Below are 16,911 nucleotides of genomic sequence, written 5' to 3' on the forward strand. Positions count from 1 at the left end.
GTGTGTGTGTGTATCTGTAGCGGGAATAGAGATAGTAACTGCTATGGGTAGCCCACCAGAGATGACCACTCAGATACATTTTATAGTCAACTGAAAGTCTTTATTCCAGCCAGCTGAGATCAGACTCAGGCATTTGGGGACCTATGTATAGCCCAGAGTGTCCAGAACATGGGTTTTTTAAAGGAATAAAGCCCATCTTGGCATCTTGCTCAAAGCTGCAGTTCATCTTGAGAAGCAAGCAGTTTGAAGCAAAGATAAGTGATGCTGAGATAAGTGGTTAGCTGGGGGAGGGAAGTTCTGCACACACAGGCAGTTTAACAGAAGCTGAGATAAGTTAGGTAGGACATCCTGATCTTTGGTTCCTAAAATAAAGCCGAGTAATTTCCCACGGATTCTCCCTCAAGGAGATCATATTCTAGTTAAACTTGAATATGATATAACTTAACTCAGCAAGACTATGAGATGGAGGAGCCTTGTCTCACCCTGTCACAGTGACAAATGGAGAAATGTAGGCAAAGGCTGCTTGTTCATTTTCCCAGCCACCAAGACCCAAAATAATCACACAGGAACTATATTAATTGCAGTATTGTCTGGCCAATAGCTTAAGCATATTTTTAGCTAGCTCTTACATCTTAAATTAACCCATCCTTATTATTTTGAATTTTACCATAAGACTCATGGTTTACCGGTAAAATCCCTGGGCATCTGTCTCTTTGGCAGCTACATGGCCTCTGTCTGACTCCGCTTTCTTTCTCCCATCATTCAGTTTAGTTTTCCTGCCTAGATCTATTCTGCCCTGCCACAAGCCCAAATCAGCTTCTTTATTAACGAATGGTAATAAAACATATTCACAGTATACAGAGGGGAATCCCACATCAGAGAAATACAGATGAAGTCTTACTTTAGAACCCAAAATGACACTGCTGATTGAGTTGGTGGGAACTACATTGCAAATTTGTGTTCAGTTGCTCCTGCTGTCTCTTTCCTGGAAGTTTTAAAGTTACTAGCAAAGGGAAATATGGCAGAGGGGTGCCAACTATGGAGGATGGGGAGCTCCTCTGAGACTCTGGGGCCTCTACCGAGTATACCCAGGCTCCTGACATCTGCCACAGAAAAGAATTTCAGAACGAGTCAGAGTGAAACAAGTTGGTGAATTTATTAAATAGAAAGACAAGGAAGGAGTGCTTGGAGAGAGTGAGGGTTCGGGCATCAGGAAAGAGAGGAATGCTCCAAGGTGGTCCTGCCATTTTTGGACTTTGAGATACTTAATTTGTAGCTAAGTTAAATATTGAGGAGAATTTGTGTTGGTATATTTCTTTTTCTTTTCTACAGAATTCTGCTCTTAAAGAGGAAGCTTTGTTTGTTTGTTTATTTGTTTGTTCTTATTTTTCAAGACAGAGGTTCTCTATGTATCCCTGACTGTCCTAGAACTTGCTCTGTAGACCAGGCTGGCCTCAAACTCACAGTGATTAACTTGCTGAAGAGTAAGCTTTTTAAGGTACATTGCTTGGACTTGCTGCTGAAGAAGGGGTGCTAGAGATTGATCAGAGAGATCTTTACTTATAGATAGAGCACAAAAAAGTTGTTCTGAAGCATAGTTCATTAGCCATTTTTTTGTTTTGTTTTGTTTTTTTCCCAAGACAGGGTTTCTCTATAGCTTTGGAGCCTGTCCTGGAACTTACTCTATAGACCAGGCTGGCCTTGGACTCACAGATATCCACTTGTCTCTGCCTCCCAAATGCTGTGATTAAAGATGTGCTCCACTACACACTTCATTGATTATTTTTAACAACCTTGCTTGTGATATTTTTCTTGAGGTGTAGGAGGGATCTTTCTTATGTTCCCTCTATTTCCTAACTAGCTATTCTGTTGAAGAACCAGCCTGCCTCCATCTTAGATTTAAAAGCCATCTTATAGTAAAGAAAAAACTAGATCATTTTCTGTTCATGATTAATCCTCTGCTTCTCAAGGATTGTGCTATGTCCCACTATAGGTAGATTTTCTTTGTCCCACCTGCCAGCTCCCAAATAGTCACACAGAGACTTATTCTTAATTATGAAACCTTGGTTGATAGCTTAGGCTTGTTTCTAACTAGTTCTTTATACGTAAATTAGTCTATATCTTTTAATCTACAATCTTTTATGCGACCTGGTTATCTTTACGCTGTAATCCCCATGTTGCTTCCTCTCGCCTGTCTGGCGACTCCCCTTCTTCCCAGGGTTCTCTCTACCCCCAAAATCCTGCCTAGCTATTGGCCATTTAGCTTTTTATTAGACCAATCACAGTGACATGTCTTCACACAGTGTAAAGGAATATTCCACAACATTCCACCTGTAATCTTAACCACAAACGGCTCTGTTCTGCCTGTTCCAGGAGTGACAATCATGCCTTTGTTTCAGGAGGTCGTTAGGACTAACTTGTGTTTCTAATCTGCTCCCGAACCCCATTTATTTTGCCCACCAAATCCCCAGTTTGGAACCTGAGCTATATAAAAACTGTGTCTTTTTTACTTCTGGGCTTGCTCTCTAAAACCCCAACATAGGGTGAGACAGCTGGCTGGTCCCAGGCACACCTCTAAAGTAAAGCTTGCTTTAATTGGATGGTTGTGGATTTGGCCTTTCTCCTCACAGTTTTCAGGTTTAACACTGCCTGATTATTGCTAAAATCTGAGAAACCTGATGTAAGCGTTCTATCACAAACTCACACTGCACAACAAACTTCACACAAGAGAGTTATTGGGAGAAAAAAACTCGGAGGGTGGCTGCCTTTCCTTAGGCAAGAAGCAGCAGGGAACTGAACAGAAGATAGAGTTTACATAGAGTTTCTTGGGGGGCGGCTGGAGCTTTCTAGTGTGGCCTGGAATTGGTGGGAATTTTGTGGCCTGATTCTGGGCCAGGCATAGGAATTAGTGGGATTCTGCAGTCAGACTCTGGGGCAAGCTCAGGCATTGGTGAGATTCTGTTGCTTGACCCTGGTCTTGGGGTCAGGGTCAAGTCAGGGTCAGGCTGTTTTTCTTTTGACTCTGACTTTTGGGGTCACGTCAGGGTCAGGGTATTTCTCCTTTGCCCTGGTCTCAGGGTCAAGTCAGGGTCGGGCTGGTTTTTTTTTTGTTGTTTGTTTGTTTTGTTTTTTGTTTTTGACTCTGACCCTTGGAGTCAAGTCAGGGTCAGGGTATTTCTCCTTTGCCCTGGTCTCAGGGTCAAGTCAGGGTCAGGGTGTTCTTTCCTTGGCCTTTTACCCTACAGTTGGGAACTTTTTTTTTCTATTGATAGTCTATTTTTTTTTATTGAAAATAGATTTTTTCCCCCTCATCTCCTGATTTTGGTTTCCCCTCTCTTTATTCCTCCCAGTTCCTCCTCACTTTCCCTCCTATCTGGGTCCACCCCCTTTCTGTTTCTCCTTAGAAAACAAACAGGCTTCTAAGGAATAATAATAAAATAAAACACAATAAGATAAAACTGTTCTTTTTACAACAGTAGTATTTGGTTTTACCGTAGGTCCCTGGACTATCTAATCTAAGGTTCTTGATCACTCACTCAGTGTTGGGTATGGGTTCCATCCACTGTAGTGGGCCTGAAGTTAAAACAGATGTTGGTTGGTTACTCCCATAAATTTGTGCCACTATTGCACTAGGATATCTTGTAGGTGGGGCACCACAGTAGATCAAAGCATTTGTGGCTGGATTGCTCTTTACTTTACATTATAGGTAGCATGCAGAGTACCTTCCTGTACCAAAGATGCTAGCACTTTGGGGTAAAGGCTCTATGTAGGCACCAGCTCGACTTCTCCATGTTCAATGAGTTGTGTAGGTGTTGCCTTCTGCAATGGAGCCTTCCACATCAGATGGTAGAGGGCAACCTACAGTCTTGGCAACAGCCTGAGTTGTTTGGGGTTCCTATGGGACCCCTTTGACCAACAACTCAATTAGATGTAACCCAATCCAGGTACTGGAAGCTTCATTTGGTGACAAAAAATGTCAGGTTATGACTCTGTCTCCCCCATTAATTGGTGATCTCATTTAGATAGCCTTCGTGTGTGTGTGTGTGTGTGTGTGTGTGTGTGTGTGTGTGTTAGGAAGCTTTTACCATATTAGGTTTTCATACCACCTTTCAAATGGCCCTTAATTTTTGATTCTCTTCCTTCTTTCCCCTCCCCTTCTCCATTTCATCCTTTTGTGCTGGCCCTCCCCTCTATTCCATGACCATCTATCTATTCTATTTCCCTTTCCTAAGAGAGATCTATCAGTCCCTAGTTCCTTTCTCTATACCTAACCTCTATGGTTCTATGGGTTGTAGCTTGGTTATCATTGACTTAATAGCTAATAACCACATATAAGCCAACACATCCCGTATTTGTCTTTCTTGGTTGGGGTTACCTCACTATGGATGACTTTTTAGTTCCATCTATTTACCTGCGGGTTTCAAATTTTTTTAAACAACTGAGTAATACTTCATTATGTAAATGTATCACATTTTCTTTATCCATTCTTCTGTCGAGGCACATCTAGGTTGTTTCCAATGTCTGGCTATTGTGAAAAGAGCAGCAGTGAACATGGTTGAGCAAGTGTCTCTGTGGTTAGGATGAAGCGTCCCGTGGGTATATACCCAAGAGTGGTATTGCTGGACCTTGAGGTAGATCAGTTTCCACCTTCACTGATTTTCATAGCGGCTGTGCAAGTTTGCAGTCTCGCCAGCAATGGATGAATGGAGACTTTATTTTCTACCTTGAACTTTGGAGGGTTGTGGGGAAAGCTGCGCTAAGTGCAGCTTAGCACAGCTTCAGCAAGCCTCCCTACACCTTGCGCAGAATCCGTCATTTTCCCCTTCGCCGCGGTCCGCCCACGGCGCTGCCGAGGTGCTGGTGAGAGCCAGAGGCCGCTCTAGCTGGCCGCACGGTGGCGGGGCCGCGGCTGCCTGGCTTCCTGGTACCGCCATGTTGGACGCGCGGGACTTGAACCATGGTGGCGAGCGCCAGGCTGCGGCTCCCGGCACGGCCAGCCGGGCTGGACACATGGTGGAAGTGCGGCCGGGACTGTATCTGGGTGGGGCAGCGGCGGTGGCGGAGCCAGACCACCTGATGGAGGCCGGCATCACCGCAGTGCTGACGGTAGACTCGGAACCGGGTTTCCAGGCGGGGGCTGGGTTCGAAGGACTCCGGAGCCTCTTCGTGCCGGCGCTGGACAAACCCGAGACCGACTTGCTCAGCCACCTGGATCGCTGCGTGGCCTTCATCGGCCAGTCGCGAGCCGAGGGACGTGCGGTGTTGGTGCACTGGTGAGTGCAAGGCACAGGGGCAAGCCTCCTACTCAGTCTCGCCTTTCTGCACAGCTCCCAGAAGTGGAGGAACCGGGTGTCATAGCTGATAATCTCGCTCCTCATCCTCATCCTTGGGTCGTGAGGCTCAAGGAGGAGGGTCTGGAGTCTGGCCCCTGGTTCATGTTTTGTTTGGTTCATTTTGCAGCATCAGCCTCTCTCTCTCTCTCTCTCTCTCTCTCTCTCTCTCTCTCTTTCTCTGTATGTGTGTATGTATGTGTGTATCTGTCTGTCTGTCAATGATCAGTCTATAGTTTTGGAGTTGAATGTAGTACAGCTAGATGTATTAGGGTGAAAATATGTGATACTTTTCTTCCTTATTCTAAAAGTCACTGTGGTTAAACAAGAGAAAACCATGAGACTTTTTGTTTTTTTTGAAACAAGGTCTTACTGGTGTAGCTCTGGCAAGCGAGAAACTCGCTCGCTGTGTAGACCACGCTGGCTTCAAAACCACAGATACCCGCTGGCATCTGCCTCCAGAGTGCTGCACACCTTCAGTGCGCCACCATGCCTGAGAATTTTTAATCAAAGTTTTACATAACCAAGGGAAAATGCTTGGTTTGATTAAGACTGGACAGTTGTATACCAATGTGATTGGACAAGTGTGATCTAATGCCAATGAAGTGAGAGGGTTACTCGGCCTGGCCCGTATTGATCTTCCTCTGGGGTGTAGGGCAAGGCCCTTTCTGGATTGATGGCCTTAGGATACATCAGACTAAGTAGCTCAGAGAATTGATTTGTCCTGCTAGCATGTTAGGCAGACACTCTAGTACTGTGGCCTAGCTCCAGTCTTCAGGGGACGTGTTTGTAGCCAGTTCTTACACAGAAGGGCCGAGAAAGGTTACAGTGTCCTGTCTCTCTGTCGCTCTTTTGAGATGTAAGTTTTGCTGTCTTGTCTAGGCTGTCCTTGAACTTGGGACCCTGCTGCTTCTGCCTCCTGAGTGGTAGTATTTATATGCATGTGCTACTACTTTGTCTTTAATTCTGGTCTTTGTGCTTAATATTGGAATAGAGAGGGTCTGGCCTCTCTGCCTTGTCCTGGAGTGCGTAGGGAGAAAGAGAAGCAAAAGAAATGATAAACAGATCGGGGGAGACCAGTGTTGAGAGAAAAGGACCTTGCATTTGTTCTGTAGCCGTTACAATTTTTTTCTTAAAAAATATCTGTAAATAGAGTGGTCACAAAATGTGATTAGCCACTCAGCCCAACCTGTGAGATCACAGACTCTGTTACTTTTTACCAGAAATCAAGTCACTCCCCAGCCCCCTGCAGCTCTCTGGGACAGAAAGTTGATGCAATGTGAATTGTGCCCTTACATCACGTAGAGGTCTCTTTCTCCTGTTAGCAGCTGTGAGCAAGGTTAGGTTGTCACACCCCCCCTCTGCCCCCGCCCCACCCCCAAATAACTTTATTTTTATGTAGTGCCCTTCTGCCTTGTGACTTTTGGTTTGGAGGCCAGGCCAGGATAGGTCACCACATACTTTGGAGCTTGCCTCCTTCTGTGAAAACCCGTAAGAGTTAGAAATTCCCTTTGTCCTCCAGAACTAGAAGTCTCTTCTCTTTGGGAACCCCGTGAGGATCACACCTCCGGGAGATCTCCAGGCTCTCTCCCCTAACAAAGCTCACCTGAAGGGTGATTTGTGTTGTTCCTTTCTACATACCTACAGTAAGTCAAAACACAGCCTGACTCAGAATTGTATATCCCTTTTCATTAGGAGAAGGAGACAGTGGGGAATGTCAGCAGATTTTCAGAGGTAAAAATGGGTTTTCAGTGGACATGGAGAAACATACGAAACCTGTTGAACCTGTGGGAATCATAAACGATTCTTTTGGCATATTGAATTGGATTGAAATAGAAGGCAGCTGTGTGTGACAGTCTGCTTTGGCGTGTTGACAAGCTTGTCTTTCCCCCCTGCTATCTGAAAATAATTAATGAAAACTCAGGGACAGAACCTGAAGTAATTTTCTTCATCCTTGGTGCCTCTGGACTTGAAGCGAACAGGAAGAGAAAGCCTCCCTCTGTTGGTAGTGGGAGATAATCAGTATACTATGATGTGTGTTTTGAGCAATAATCCATGCATCCCTTCAGGGGTAGGAGAGGTTAACGTTGACATTCTCAAGACCGCAGAGTAAAACCAGATTATTTTTATTTCCTTTTTTTGTAAATGGTGCTGGGATGAAATCCAGAGTTTCACACTTGTAAGTACTCACAAGTGCTCTGGTGCTCTTCTGAGCTGGACCCTCAGCTCCAATAGATATAATTAATATATATATATATAAAAGATTTATTTATTTATTATATATACAGTATTCTCAGTATTCTGTCTGCATGTATGCCTGCAGGCCAGAAGAGGGCATCAGATTTCTTTACAGATGGTTGTGAACCACCATGCGGTTGCTGGGAATTGAACTCAGGACCTTTGGAAGAGCAGGCAATGCTCTTAACCACTGAGCCATCTCTCCGGCCCTATAGGGAGTTTTTTGTTTGTTTGGTTGTTGTTTTTTTCTCTATGCTCTGCTTGGGGTGAGACTGGTTGATGAATGGTGGAATTAGGATGTGAAGGATTCCTGGGCCTTGTCTAGGAACCTGGCAGCGTATATTGCAGCAAAGATAAAAGGCTGGAAAATCTTAGTAGGTGTTGGGGATTCCTGAGTAGTCCTGCTGGGTGGTTTGAACTGTTTTGTTGGACTCTTGTGCAGTAGCCCTAAGGGTGGACACGGGGACAGAAGGTAGTGATGAAAGACGTATGGGACCAGATCTGGAACAACTTGGAGTAAAGAACAAAGGAGCTACAACATCAGTTAAAAACTTTAAGGTAGTTATTTTTGAATAGTTAGTACATCCATATTGATCAGAATTTAAAAGGAATAAGGAAATCAATGACTGTTTGTATGTTGGCAGTATTTAAGAGGTGATGGATTATTTTGAATGGAAGTGGAAATGAGCTGGGTACAGTGGTACACACCTGTCACCCCATCACGTCGGAGGCTGAGACAGGAAGATTGCTGTAACTATGAGAAAAGAAAAGATAGAAATGAGGTGGACCTAAATTTTACCATTAATAGGGGGCTGGGCTTTCCCTTGGTTTTTAATTGCTGCTATTTGCTATTTTATTTTGAAGGTCTCTTTTTCAGCCATGCAGGAGTCAGTCGAAGTGTTGCTGTAGTGACTGCCTTTATAATGAAGACAGACCAACTTACCTTTGAAAAGGCCTATGAAAGCCTCCAGACTGTCAAGCCGGAAGCTAAGTGAGTCCTGTCACAGTAACACTTCTTTCTCTTCCTTTAAAGTCTGTGTGAATGTATGGTGTGGCGCACGTGCGTGTTTGTGTGTGTGTGTGTGTGCGTGCGCGCGCAAACGCGTGTGCGTATGTGTGTATGTGTGTGCGCACACGTGTGCGTGTGTGCATGCATATGTGTGTGTGTGTGTGTGTGTGTGTGTGTAGTGCATGTGGGGGGGTGTACACCCCTGCACTTGCATGGGTGGGTGTGTGTGGAATGCATGTGTGGGGGTGGGTGCGTGTGTGTGGGGGGGGTGGGTGTGGAATGCATGTATGTGTGGGGGTGCACGCCCCTGCACTTAGCATGGGCCAGAGGCAAACTTAGGATCTTCCCCATCTGCTGTTACCAGTTCTCCTTTTGTCCTGAGGTTTTATTGAAAGAGGATCCAGCTTCATGCTCGCTTTTCATTGCAGGATGAATGAGGGATTTGAAGGGCAACTGAAGTTATATGAGGCCATGGGATGCGAAGTCGACACCTCTAGCGCTGTTTACAAGCAGTACCGGCTCCAGAAGGTCACTGAGAAGTACCCGGGTGGGTGAACACTAATCTCTGGTAGAGTCTGCACTCCACTGAGGTGTCGTTTACCTGGACACTAAATGCATTATATTACCTTTCAAGAACTCCTAGGAGGCAGAGACTGCCGTTTCCTCTGTTTAGCAGAAAGTCACATGGTTTAAAAATGGCTGGGATTGAAATCTGGCAGTTCATTTAGAGTGAAGGCTTATTCTTTTTGCTTTCCTCCCTGATTTCTCAACGTGGAGAGCTTTGCTCTGAGTTCAGCTTGTATCGCCTCAGTTTGGCATTGGGATTTTTTCTGAAAATCTAGAAGGTTGATATTGACAGTTGGATGATGCATTTAAATTACCTTGCAGAACTTCGGAATTTGCCTCAAGAACTCTTTGCTGTTGACCCAACCACCATGTCACAAGGATTAAAAGATGACATTCTCTACAAATGTAGAAAGTGCAGGTAAAATATTTTGGATCCTCTGGAATTTTTAATCGTCTTGGTAGTTGAAAAAGCACTTCAAGTTTTATTTTCTTATCTCTCTAGGAAGGATTAGTTTAATTGAATATTATGGAAATTTTACATGCAAACCTGCCTCAGAGAGAATGTAGTTTAGTAATCAGATTGTAGGAGCTATTGAAATTTTGAGAAGCATACTCAATGTTGTATTCTTTTAGCTTGTAAAAATATTGTACATTTCATCTTTGTTTTCTTCCTTTGAAAGTTGTTAATGCTTTTTCTTTGGCGGTTTTGCAGGCGATCTTTATTTAGAAGTTCTAGTATTTTGGATCATAGTGAAGGAAGCGGGCCTATAGCCTTTGCTCACAAGAGAACGACACCGTCTTTGGTACTTATGGGGAGTCAGGCTCAGTGTACATCTTACTTCATTGAACCTGTACAGTGGATGGAGTCGACTTTGTTGGGAGTGATAGATGGACAGGTGAGAGCATCATTTTCTTCCTGCAGTTTTGTTGTATCGTCTAAAATCTGTCTCCTTTTCCACCTTTAAACTGTATTTTAGAGTAGGGAATGTGACTTAGTTGGTAGAGTGCTCATTTAATACGCGTGAAGCCCTGGGTTCCATCTCTAGCATCCATAGGCCAGACTTGAAATGCCAGCACTCTGGAGGTTAAGGCAGGAGGGTTGGAAGTTAGGGGCACCTCAGGCACACAGTGAGTTTGATATCCTGACTGTTCATGGGGCACTGTCTCAAGGCAACACAACAACAAACATTTTTATTATTTTTAATATCCGCATTACATCTTCTTTCTTTTGTATGTGGGTGTATGTACCTGTGGGTGTTCTGGGGTGTCACACACTCACACATGGAAGTCAGAGAACAGCCGGTGGAAGTTGGTTTCCTCTGTTCACCATGTAGGTCTCAGGACCAAGCCCAGGCCGTCGGGCCACCTTATTGTCTGGATAAAAAGCCAAAACTAACAAACATCTGTGTTGTAATCAACTGTTCCATTCTGAAGATTCTGAGGACTGTATCTTTTTAGTATATGAATGACGTCACCAAAAATAAATGGTTCTTCTTTTTAAATTAAACTCAAGGTCTTGCCCATGTAAGAGTGCAGTCTGCCATAAAACTGTGCCCCCAGTATTCAAGTAAAATGTTTTTAGAAATTAGCTGATTCAAATTCATTAGCCATATTTGATAGAGAACCACTCATCTGAGTTACATTTGTTTTAAGACTATTGTTTAAGTTTTCAAACATAAGACCAATATTTTAAAAGTAATTAGATATATCACAAAATTAAGTGAGATAAATCAAGGTAAAATTAGGTTTAAAATTTATTTTTCTCATTTAGTTTTATGGCACCCATTCCCTATGTTGCTGTTAATGCATTTGCTGCGGGATGCTTCCATTCCCTGTTAGAGAGTGGAGCTCAGAAGCATATCCTGTGCCCTCACATTTGCCTTTATGTGCACTTAATACTAATCTGAAGGTTTTCTATAAAAATGTTTTTTAAATGCAGGTAATTTAATCCAGGGTCCTTGTGTGCCTTATGCATTCTACATGAGCTACAACTCAACCCCATGAAATAACAATTTTAATGAATTTGTAAGGTTGTATGGTGTCTAAAAGTTTGTTTGGTAGATATTTTATGAAACCTTTCACTGTTTATCTCATTTGAGGATGTAGTAGCTAAAGATGTACTTGCAATCTATTGATGAGGAAACTTAATTTAAATTAATAACTATTTTGTCTGGAAAGTGGTGTCCATACGTTCAGATTGAGCTGCTTTAAACCTGTTTTATTTAATAATGCTCGGTAGCTTTTTAGTTTAGTTACAAAGGTATTTTTTTTTATCACACTCAAAATAATGTGCTCATCGGGAGTCACTCTGCATTTTACTGTCGTTGTTTCTTCTTGTGTTTTGGGACAGAGTTTGGCTATGTGGTTTGGCTTGGGCTTGAACTCATGATCCTCCTTCCTCAGCCTCTTGAGTGTTAGGGTTTTAGGTGTGCCTTACCAAGCCAGGCTTCTATTCAGTTTTGGTTTTTGAGGCAGGATCTCATGTAGCCCAGTGTAGTAGCCTTTCTCTTTGGACCACCATCCGGCTCCCAGATAAAGACACAGAGACTTATTATTAGTTGTGAATGCTCGTCCTAATCTCATGCTTGTCCTGCTAGCTTATAACTTGATTTAGCCTGTTTCTCATCTATGTTTCCCCTTGGGACTTTTCACCTTTCTTTCATTCTATATGTCCTATTTTCCTGCTTCCTCCATGTCTGGCTGCGAGCCAGCCACCAGCCTCCCTTTTTTTCTCCCTCTTTCTCTCTTAACCTAGATTCTCCTCCTACTTAACTTACGCTCTCTGCCTGCCAGCCCTGCCTATCCCTCTACTGCCTACCTATTGCCATTCAGCTTTTTATTAGACCAATCAGGTGCCTTAGGCAGGCAAGGTAAAACAATTGTACCACATCTTTGCCTAGTGAAACAAATATTCCACCACAGCCCAGGGTGAATTCTAACTCCGGGTCCTCCTGGAATGTCATGTAGCTCAGACTGGCCTCCAACTCCTTGTCTGAATGAATAAATGAGGACTGCTCCTATATATGGAGGAGGAGAAGATTTGTAGATATGAAGGAGAGCACAGCCAGAGACGTCTGGAACATCCAGGCTGAACTAGGCCAGCCGATGGAACTGGGCCATGAGAGGGGTGGGGGGTGGGGGGGTGAGAAAGACAAAGGGGGGCAACAGCGAAGAGCCAAGGACCAAGAGGCTAAGAGCACCAAGAGGCCAAAAGACTGGGATATATAGGAATCAGAGAATCTGGGGGAGGGAAGTGATGCTCAGGGGCTGGAGAGAGGGTTAGGGTAGGGGGTTGGGTGTGTCAGCCAGAGTGCTCTGTAACAGGTACTTGTGAGTAGGGACTGCAGAAGGCTGGTGACCAGAATCTGCTTTGGTGTGCTAAATAGGCACCTTAGTTAGCATCTTTCCTGAGTTTGTGACCTAACATTTCCTCTTGGGATCTATATAGTCCAGGCTGGCCTCCAACTCTTGGTCCTCTTGTATCTGCCTCACAGGTGTTGGAATTACAAGTATGCACAACTATGCCTGGCTCTCTCTTCCCATTCCTAGGATTGTGAATTGACATAGAGTTTTTAATTTCTAAGAAATCCAATTTTGGTTTTTGAGCTTTTGGCTTGCCTTTATTTAGCCTGTAAAATGAGTGGGCACAGACACAGAGTCAAGGCATTTTTGTAGAGGGCTCTCAGTCATGGGTGAGTGTGGTGTTGCATGCCTTCTATCCCAGCATGGATTTCTGTAAGTTTAAGTCTGGTCTATATAGAGGGTTCCAGGCTAGCTAGGGCTACATAGTGAGATACTGTCTCAACAGACAAGCAAACAGCATTCTAAACCACACTTGTGTCTGTCTTTGTACATTTATTTGTATTTTCATGGAACTCCTGGCCTTGCAACTCCATTGAGGCTAATATTCATAGTGCCATACAGAATTTCTTCTCAATAAGGGAGTGTGTGTACCCGTTTCTCCATCTTATGATAGATAGTATAAAATGTGGAATAAAGAGATGTTAATTCTAAAATGCCCCTGACTTTTCATGATTACCACTGAGGATTGGTATATTTACTTATTCATCAGCCGCCTTAGATAGGTTTCTGTTGCCGTGATAAACTCTGTGACCAAAACCAGTTTTGGGACGAAAGGGTTTATTTCACCTTACAGCATGCACTCTATCTTCTACAAAGTCAAGGCAGGAACCTAAAGGCAGTAACTGAACCAGAGACCCTGGAGGAACTCTGCTTACTGGCTTAGCTTACTCCATGGGCCTGGTTTGTATAAGAAATCAGGCCTTCCTCCCTGGTGGGGCCGTGGGGGGGCACTCTAGTGGGCTGGGCCCTTCCACAAAAAACATTAATCAAGAAAACACTCCCACAGACATGCCCACAGGCCGTTGTGATGGGGGCAGTTCCACAGCTAAGCTTCCTTCTTTTCAGGCAATTCTAGTTTGTATCAAGGTGACAAGCTGACTCATCAGCCATTTAGAGTTTCTTTTTCTGTCTTTATTTTTTCTCGATGTGAAGGAGCTTTTTGAACATTATAGATAAGCTTCATCTAATACAGTTGTTTTTTTCCATCTCAAGCTTATAGTATTTTTTGTCACATTAAAGTTTAAGAAAATAGAGGGATGTGTGTGTGTGTGTGTGTGTGTGAGAGAGAGAGAGAGAGAGAGAGAGAGAGAGAGAGAGAGCAAGAGCGCTCTACGCAGCCTAGGCTGGCTTTGTATGTGCTATTTACCTGAGATTATCTTCAAACTCCTCAAGGTCTAGCTATCTAGGATTACAGACATCTACAATCTACAATGCCTGATTGTATTTTTATTTTTTTCTTTTCTCTATGTTTCTGAGCTTTAAGTCCAGACTTAAATGAAACTTACCTGTTTATTAATTTGGGAAAGGAGTACATGTGCCATGGTCTATGTGTAGCAGTCAGGACAACTTTGTAACATTCCTTCTTCCCCTCTACCTTTACATGGGTCTGGGAATCGAACTCAGGTCATCAGACTCGCTCAGCAAAGGCCTTTACACACTGATCTGTCTTACTGGGTCTGTGCTCAGACTTCTGTAGCTCAATTTAAAATAAGAATCCCTACTCAGACCAGGCACACTAAACATAAGTGATAATGCTGTTGCTAGCATTAGAGAGAGTGCAGATATCTTGATGAGTACTTTTGAATTTCTCTCTTTCTGGAATACCAGTGTCTCTGACGCGCATGCTCCTGATACCAGCTCGTAGTAGAAGATGAGAATCTGAATATGCATTTCCATCTTTTACCGTGAGAGTCTAATTTGGACTCCTGTTATAAACTGATTAGAAGCTAAGTGTTTGTTACCTTGATACAAACATTCTTAGTTGCTTTGAGCTTTGCTTTTCCCTTTCAGCCCGAGGTTCCTGTCCCCCCTTTTCAGTACAAAGTGCCTCTCCTGTGGTAATTGTAGTTTGTGATCAACCCGGATGATGGTGACACATGTCTTGAATCCCAGCACAGGGGAAGCAGAGACAGGTGGATCTCCAGACTCTACAGAGCGAGTTCCAGGATAGCTGGGGCTACACAGAGAAACCCTGTCTTGAAAAACCAAAAACAACCAACCAACCAATCAAAAAAACCCCAAATTTTTTGACAACAGGAATCATGCCTTAGCTATTTTATATTCTGTATTGTCAAAGATAGTTGCTGATGAATATAAAATGGATATAATGACACATTTGCTTCTTTCAGCTTCTTTGCCCAAAATGCAGTGCCAAATTGGGTTCCTTCAACTGGTATGGAGAACAGTGCTCGTGTGGTCGATGGATAACCCCGGCTTTTCAAATACACAAGAACAGAGTGGATGAAATGAAAATGTTGCCAGCTCTGGGATCACAAACAAGGAAATTATGAACTTGGGACACAGTTTGGAATAAAACCAGAGGAAATGTATTTCTCTTGATAATTATCTTTCATAGTAGAGGCCAAAATTTCATTTAGTGTCCAAAGGTAGTTACTGTAGCAGATATGTGTTGGTAACTTATTACATGGTGTATGATGCATATATGTTACTTCACTGGGCAATCATGTACATTTGATTTGGTATTAAAATCTTTTATAATCAGATGCCCTGTTACATGTTTTAAGCTTTTGTGCTGTTTGGATCCAGCCCATGCTTTAAGCATGCTAGGCAAACATTCTACCTCTGACCTGTATCTGGGACCTCTTTTTTTTTTAAATATTTATTTATTTATTATGTATACAATATTCTGTCTGTGTGTATGTCTGCAGGCCAGAAGGGGGCACCAGATCTCATTACAGATGGTTGTGAGCCACCATGTGGTTGCCAGGAATTGAACCCAGGACCTTTGGAAGAGCAGGCAATGCTCTTAACCACTGAGCCATTTCTCCAGCCCTGGGACCTCTTATATATGTAAAAGTTGTGCTTTGTAGCATTTTGGTTGTATGATACTAAAGTCTAGATGGATAAAATTGTATGGAAAAAGTTGAGACTGTCCGTATCCAGGTAGATATTCTTTGGTTTTCAGAAATATAAAGCAGATTAATTTGTTGTATTTTGAAAAATTATTTCAGTGTCTCATTTAAGGGACATTAGTAAACCTACACATGTGCCTTTTAGTGACTCCTCCTGGGGAAATGTGAACAGGCATCTATACTGGGCACTGACCACAGACCAAAGAGATACTTCCACCCAAGTCCAGCTTGGTAAACTGGTGAATTTATTGAGTTTACTTCCAGAAGTGTGGGTAATCACTCCCAAAAGCTGCATTCCTACAGCTTCCTGCTCAGTTTGCAGGCAACTTACTTCGGGAGAGTCTCTTCTCCCAGTAACCATCATAGTTTATGGACCTGTTGATCTTGTAACTGTCTTGAATGTTGTAAATAGTTTAATCCCTTTCTTCTCTCCTGAAGTTGGGAGGGTAGAGAGAGAGGGAGAGGGAAAGAAAGTGAGTTTTGAAAAGGTCACTATGTAGCCCTGGTGTGTTGTGTGTGTGTGTGTTTGAAACTGGGTGTTTATGTAGCTCTGGTTGTCCTAGAACTCACTCTGTAGACCAGAATGGCATGACAGAAATCCAAGTGCCTCTGCCTCCTGAGAGTGCCGGGATTAAGGGTGTATGTTGACAGGTTTCTGTCCTGCTTGGTTTCTGTCCTCCCACCAGGTCCCACAGCCATTTAGCCCCCAAAGAAATCACACAGAGGTCTATATTAAAGACAAATTGATTGGCCCATTAGCTCAGGCTTATTAACTCTTATAACTTATATTAACCCATTATTCTTATTTGTGTTAGCCACATGGCTCCGTACCTTTTTCAGTGGGGCAGGTCACATCTTCCTTCTTCAGTGTCTAGACAGGAATGGGCTTCCTCCGTCCCGAATTCTTCTGTTCTCATTGACCCGCCTCTACTTCCTGTCTGGTTGTCCCGCCTATACTTCCAATCAGTGTTTATTTAAAACATAATTGACAGAATATAGACAATTGTCCTGCACAACTCCCCCCCCCCCTAAAAAAAAACCAAGAACATTCATAGTCCATTTTATGGGAATGTGGGCGTAGTTTTCCAGGCTACTTCCTGCTGGTTGAGGGTGCTGATAATCTTATGGGGACCTAAAGAAAATTTAGAATTATCTTCAAGTCCTGACTGGAGTATCCTGTGAGTCTTGATCATCTCAGGCAGCAGTCTTGAATCTGTTCTGGATGTAGAACTCAGACATCTGGGCCATCTGTTCCTACCGGAGATTTCTCAAGTGGTCTCCCTGGATCAAACCTGATTATTCTTAACTCAGA

The 16,911-nt window shown here is 43.3% G+C and overlaps 1 protein-coding gene across 3 annotated transcripts; it reads left to right on the top strand.

Annotated features, from left to right (window-relative positions):
- Positions 1-4,896: 4,896 nt before the first annotated feature.
- Positions 4,897-15,230, top strand: Dusp12 (dual specificity phosphatase 12). 3 transcript variants are annotated; one of them, XM_087906160.1, is made up of 6 exons: positions 4,903-5,273; positions 8,446-8,559; positions 9,006-9,124; positions 9,466-9,562; positions 9,857-10,040; positions 14,856-15,230. In XM_087906160.1, exons 1-6 carry the CDS (start codon positions 4,933-4,935, stop codon positions 15,015-15,017), a joined length of 1,017 nt encoding a protein of 338 aa, XP_087762286.1. In that variant the 5' UTR covers positions 4,903-4,932; the 3' UTR covers positions 15,018-15,230. The 3 variants fall into 3 exon arrangements, with proteins under 3 accessions (XP_087762288.1, XP_087762286.1, XP_087762287.1); XM_087906161.1 differs by having other exon boundaries at positions 5,119-5,273; positions 8,433-8,559; XM_087906162.1 differs by lacking the exon at positions 9,857-10,040 and having other exon boundaries at positions 4,897-5,273.
- The last annotated feature ends 1,681 nt before the right edge of the window (positions 15,231-16,911 follow it).

The sequence above is a fragment of the Myodes glareolus genome, chromosome 5 (assembly GCF_982192425.1).
Source record: "Myodes glareolus chromosome 5, mMyoGla1.1, whole genome shotgun sequence".
NCBI classification, from domain to species: Eukaryota; Metazoa; Chordata; class Mammalia; order Rodentia; family Cricetidae; genus Myodes; species Myodes glareolus.

Coding starts and splice junctions, on each gene's coding strand:
- Dusp12 (XM_087906160.1), top strand. CDS start 4,933: ATGTTGGACGCGCGGGACTTGAACCATGGTGGCGAGCGCCAGGCTGCG. Junction 8,560..9,005: donor ACTGTCAAGCCGGAAGCTAA/GTGAGTCCTGTC, acceptor TTTTCATTGCAG/GATGAATGAGGGATTTGAAG. Junction 9,125..9,465: donor GGTCACTGAGAAGTACCCGG/GTGGGTGAACAC, acceptor ATTACCTTGCAG/AACTTCGGAATTTGCCTCAA.